At 37.6% G+C, this 6,345-nt stretch overlaps 1 protein-coding gene across 1 annotated transcript in view; it reads right to left on the reverse strand.

Moving 5' to 3' along the window:
- Window positions 1–1,156: 1,156 nt before the first annotated feature.
- HELRODRAFT_184119 (hypothetical protein) overlaps window positions 1,157–6,345 on the reverse strand; it is a gene marked incomplete at both ends in the record, with an annotated part of 8,290 nt that continues 3,101 nt past the window's right edge. Inside the window, 5 exons of the mRNA XM_009015825.1 lie at window positions 1,157–2,785; window positions 2,917–3,024; window positions 3,940–4,251; window positions 4,661–4,864; window positions 5,217–5,405. Coding sequence (XP_009014073.1) covers window positions 1,157–2,785; window positions 2,917–3,024; window positions 3,940–4,251; window positions 4,661–4,864; window positions 5,217–5,405 — 2,442 coding nt within the window. The remainder of the gene's footprint in view (window positions 2,786–2,916; window positions 3,025–3,939; window positions 4,252–4,660; window positions 4,865–5,216; window positions 5,406–6,345) is intronic.

Here is a 6,345-nt window from a genome sequence, read left to right on the forward strand (position 1 = left end):
GTCTGTTTGTGTGTGTTTTTGTGTGTGTGTATGATAAAGGATGGAATAAATATTGGTTCAACTAGAAGAAATACACAAACCAAAAAATCAAAAAATTGTTAAAACGAAAATTTGTAACTCAAAAATAATAAACCTGATAAGCTAAATGTAAAGAAGACTAATAAATTAACTTAATTAAATCATGAAATATATATTTACAAATACATACACGTTTATTATACAGAGAGAAAAAAAAAGAGGGAGAGGAGAGAGAGAGAGAGAGAGAGAGAATGATTGCTAATGAGTAAATGATAGAACTGTTGAAGGATTAATTGAATTGAACAAGTGAACGAACCAACCCGTGATGAAAAGAAATGAATGAATGAAATATTTTAAAATTGAAGATTAATACTAAGCAAGAAAATAATAATTATCATAATAATATTATTTGTACAATATATTATTTATAATAATAATAATAATAATAATAATAATAAAAATAATGTGATCTTTGATGATTAAATATAAATAACTGCAGGCCATATGATGACGTTGATGAGGGTGATGACAATGATGATGATGATGATGAAAATCATGAATGTGTATTAATATTTTTTTAGACTTATATGATTGAGCGCTACAACATAGCTTAAATAAATCTTCACCTTTCTTCACTACGTCATCATCACCATTCTCATTGCTATCGTTATCACTACCATTCCCAGCAACATCATTAACACTTGCATCATCATTATCATCATCAACAACACTCGCATCACCATCATCATCACCATTGTCATTGGTATCAAACATTGCAAATAACATCGTCAAAATGATCATCCTCTCGTCACCATCACCACATCATCACCACATCATCTTCATCACCACATCATCTTTCCCATCTTCATAGTAACCTCACTATCATCATCCTCATCATTTTTATAGTTACCCCTTCATCATCATCTTCATAGTCATCACATCCATTATCGTCTTTATCATCTTCATAGTCACCTCACCCATCATCTTCGTCATCTTCATAGTAAACTCCTCCATCATCATCTTCACAGCCACTCCACTTATCATCATCATCTTCATAGTCACCTCACTCACCCATCATCATCTTCATCATCTTCATAGTCACCTCACTCACCCATCACCATCACCATCATCCTCATCATCAGACGACAGAAAGAACGTCAAGACTGGAGCTGAGGTGTCTGTCCTTTTTATCCTCCAGTAGACGACTTTCGAAATGTTCGTGAAGTTTTTTGAAGTCTTGCATCTTAATGACGCCCGCGTTTGAATCTAAGTTCACTTTTTCTTCGAACAAACTTGTGTCCGGCAGGTCCAAGCCGGCAATTAATGGCGAATGAAACGGCGATGAGGAGAACGAAGATGATGTTGTTGATGTTTTGACGTTGTTGATGTTGCCGTTTTTGTTCTTGTTGTTTTCGCTGTTGTTGTTTTTGTTGTTGCTATTGGTGTTGTTGTTGTTGGTGTTGTTGCTGATCAGTAAGTCTGGAATGAATGCAGGTGGAAACATTTTTGTGCCTGTTGGCGTCGGCAACCCATTCACAATGATACCGTTGTTGTTGTTGTTGCTGTTGTTGTTTTTGCTACTTTTGATATTGTTGTTGTTGTTTTTGTTGTAGTTCAAGTCATCATTGGTGTTGTTGTTTACGCTGTTGTTGTTTGTTGCGTTTCTATCGACAAGTAGTTCGCTGACGTCTATGGCCGAATCTTTAAAGTTGTTGTTTGTGTTGTTGTTGTCATCCTTTTTATCACAATCATTCTCATCGTTGCTTGTTATTTTGTTGTTGTGTTTGTTGCCACTTGTGCTGTTTCCATTGTTATTGTTGTCATCGTTGTAGTTGTTGATGATGCTGTTGATGTCGTTGCTGCCAGTCGGACGAGTCAGTAGCGGACTGGACTCCACATCCGGTTTAAACTCGACCGACAGGTCTAAAGAATTGTTGCTATGGAGGTTTTGATGATGATCGTGATAATAACGACGATGATGATGATGATGGTTATTATCACCATTGTCTTCGTCATCGTCATTGTTAGCGTTGTATTTGTTTTTTCTCATACTCTCATTGATCTGGTTCTTCAGACTGACGATCCTCATCATCATAACAGATGTTGCAGTATCCGATGCAGCTGATGATGATGACGGTGTTGATGTTGACAGCAGCAATGATGACGGTGATGATGATGATGACGATACTGGTACAGATTTTGTTCTTTCATTTTCTATCAAACTATCCAGTGACCTTAACCTCCCTGCCTTGGTCTTCGATTCCCCGACACCACCATCCACATCATCTCTTTCATCACCATCACCACAACTTTCGTTTTTATCACTGAAATCATTACTACTGTCACCATTCTCAACATTTTTATTAATACACCGGTAGTTGTGGCTGCTGTGGTTGGCGGAAGAAGCTGCAGACTTTCTCTTCAACGTAGCTGCATCTGACGCTGTTCCAGGTGCAGCAAACAAATCAAAATCAGGTCCGAACATCTTTCTGGCAGTGATTGGAGATGGCAGCTGGTAGTTGGAGAAGGTGCAGTCCGTCAGTTTGTACCTTTCAAAATCTTCGGTGTCACTGTCCGACTCCATGTTGTTGTTCCAGTGAGATGATGAAGATAAGAGAGAGAGATTGTTCACGCTGTTGTTTATGTTGTCGTCCGTGTGTTGAGTTGTCGTGTTGTCGTTGTTGTGGCTGTTGCAGTTGGTGGCGTCGGAGGTCGGCGTGGAAGCGGCTGACATTCGTAAGCGTTTGATTTGTTTAAGCTGAATAATCTGGATGTGTTTTGTGCGTGTTGTGAATTTAAATTTCCTTCATTCAACGAACCACGACCAACCACCACTACCAAGCCACTTGCTTCATTCATCCATAACACAGTCCGACAATCATCACCATAGCAGCAGACCTGTTGGTGGAGATCCTCTATCTTGACATCGATGTCAGTGATGCTGACCAACTTGTTGTGGCTGCTGTCCCTGTGGCTGATCTTCTCGGCTGCCAACAACTCCTCGTTCTATCGTCCAACATAAACAATTATTATGAAAATTATTATTGTTACTTACTGCCATTATAACTACCTATAAAAGTAGTAGTGCCCCTATCGCTAGTGATGTTATCGCTACGGCAGCTACTACCACTACTACTACTAAAGCCAGCCAGCCAATCTATCAGGCAATCAACCAACCAGCCGACCAAACAATCTATCAATCAGCCCTATCAAATAGTCATACCCAACCGGTCAACCAACAGGTCAATCAATCCATCAGATAACCAGAAAACCAACCAACCAACCTGGCATTCCAGTTGTGCAATGTGTTGCTTCAGCTCCGTTATCAACTGCAAATTCTCAACTTCTCTGATCCTCAACATCAGGTCGTCATCTTGTTGCTATGGTAACCATGGTGGCGAAATATATTTCACAGTTATCTTATCAATATTCCCAGAAGTATCATCAACAAACAGGCAATGCATGTAACTACACGTGAATGGACGCGTTCGAACAGAACACGGCTACTACAACAGCAGCGTCAGGCGCCGCAACAACAGTAGCGACAGGTGCCGCAGCCATCGGGCAGTGCACCCTATCCTATCTTTTTAATCGATCATCCTAATTTAAATAGCAAAAACTTCTCAAAATACGCGAGAATTTACGCATCACAAGAATATAATAATGCGGATTTCTTAGCACTCGACAAAGAACTTGAGGCTCTACCCAAAGATTTATCGCGCCATCATAGTTGCAGATGAAATAACTTTTTCAAAATATCCTTTAAAATGTATAGATATGCATAAAAATTGATAACAACGAGTGAACAGTTTTTGAAATATGAATGAAAACTGTGACTAACTGCAAATTTTGAACAAACAAACAAACAAACCCCAAACAAACGAACAATCAAAAGAACCAACAGCCAGCAAACCATGCAACCTTGGTCTGGTTCTTGGAGAGTTGTCTCTGCAGACCACGTATCTCGGTTTCATATTCAATCTCTTTCGTTTCGTAGGCTGACAGTTTGACCTTCAATGCTTCAACTTCGTCCTCTAATTTTCTGATCAGCCGCTCGTCCACGTGAATTTTTGTCTCGAGGTCAACAACCTTGACCTTGAGGCCCATGAGTTCGTTGATATAAAAGGCTTCCTTAAGTTTTGTTGAAAGAAGTTCTTCTGTCAGCAGTTGCAGTTTGGCCTTTTGAACTTTCGTCTTGCCAGGGTCAGGACTGTTCGTTAGAGCTAGGTGAGTCTTGAAAGTTAGAAAGGGTTGTGATGATGAGTAGGATTATGATAAGTATGATGATGATGATGATGATGATGATGAGTATGATGATGACGAGTATCATGATGATGGATATGATGATGATGAATATGATGATGAATATGATGATGATGATGAGTAGGATTACGATAAGTATGATGATGATGATGAGTATGATGATGACGAGCATCATGATGATGAATATGATGATGATGAGTAGGATGATGATGAGTATGATGATGAAGAGTATCATGATGATGAATATGATGATGATGATGATGATGAGTAGGATGAATATACATATGCAACACAAAATTTATAGTGTGGTTGAAAAAAATTAAAAAAGTTACGCTAAATAAAATTATTGTTTGAATAAATGTTGATAATTACTACGGACCTGCCAATACTTATCAAGTTCGAGAACTTTCCTCTCGAGTTCCTTGGCAGACGAGTTCGTTTCTGCCTCCCTCAACTTGCTGAGAACCAACTGCTGCTGCAACTCTCTGATGTCTACCACGTGGTGATGGTGGTGATGACTGCCCGATGGTGAAGGGAAGGATGACGTTGAAGAGGAGGATGGTGCTGGATCCTGCTGCAGCTGCTGAACGACGATGATGAAGAGGAAGAGGATGAAGGTGATGATGATGATTATTATTACTATTATTATTAGTGTAATGGCAAAGATCTTAAATGTCATTATCAACCATAACAGAAATCAAATCAAGTGAAATAATTGGAGCAACAAAAAACAGGTTCATTGTGAATAAGAGGTCTTCAGTGGTCACATCACTTCAGATAGTATAGTGACAAAAACTTCATCAACAACGACAACAACATCAACAACATCAACAACGACAACAACATCAACAACATCAACAACGACAACAACAACCACGACAACAACATGAACAACGACAACAACGACAACAAAACACGAAAGCATGCAGCAGCACCTTTTCCAGCTCGGCAATCCTCATCTTCATGTCCTGCATGCTGGCCAGGTGGGAGATCTCCCGCGCAACGTACTCCTCTATCTGCCCACGCAGACGTTTGCAGGTCGCTTCGTCATCATTGCCACTGCCGTCGGAGTTGTTGTTGTCGTCGTCGTCATTTTGTCTGCCGTGTTTCTCAATGTTTTTGACCTGAAGAATGTATGATGGTGTTGTTGTTGTTGCTGCTGTTGTTGTTGTTAGTGTTTGGTTGTTGTTGTTTGTTTTTGTTGTTGTTGTTGTTGTTGTTGTTGTCATTTTGTTTTTAGTGTTTGGTTGTTCCTGTCGTTAACTTTTTCATTCTCAATAAAAGCGATTGTTCAGAAATAGAGAATAACTCTAGAGAATAACGCTAATTTAGTTGTCAAAACGTTTAAACGTTATTTTATGATGTCTTGTCTGTTGATTTTGGTGCCTTATGTAAATAATGTTGTTGTTTTTGTCGTTTGTGTTGTTGTTGTTTTTGTTGGTAAGAATATTATTGTCGTTGTTGTAAATAATAGAAACAGTGTAATCAATTTAGTTGCATCCATGTTGACAACGGCGTTGGTCTATTTGCAGCAGCTCACATCGCAAGAAAACAACAAAAATCATAATGAAACCATATGAAGAGTGATCACATCAATAAGACAACGACAACAACAACAACAATAATTTTTATTATTATAATTATTATTATTATAATTATTATAGATATAATAATTATTATAAAACTAATCACAATAAAAAAAATTATTATGGAAACACTTTTTATTATTGAACCTCAAAAATCTAAAATCAAATTTCATAAATATATAAATGGGTATAGTATTATAATATATTATATTATAATAGTTATAATAATAATTATAATAGTAATCAAAATAATAATAATTGTTATTATATAATAATAATGAATATATTATTACTGATAACTAGAGCTACCATATTTTGTTCACGTTATTGATTTTCAGAAATGTTCATTGTTAACATCATCACAAATGCCGAAAATATTGATTAGTCTTCATCATCATCGTCACCATCATCAACATCATCATCATCATCAACATTATCATCATCAACAACAACATCAACATCATCATCATCATCAACA

Source organism: Helobdella robusta (genome assembly GCF_000326865.2).
Source record: "Helobdella robusta unplaced genomic scaffold HELROscaffold_168, whole genome shotgun sequence".
In the NCBI taxonomy this organism is placed as follows: domain Eukaryota; kingdom Metazoa; phylum Annelida; class Clitellata; order Rhynchobdellida; family Glossiphoniidae; genus Helobdella; species Helobdella robusta.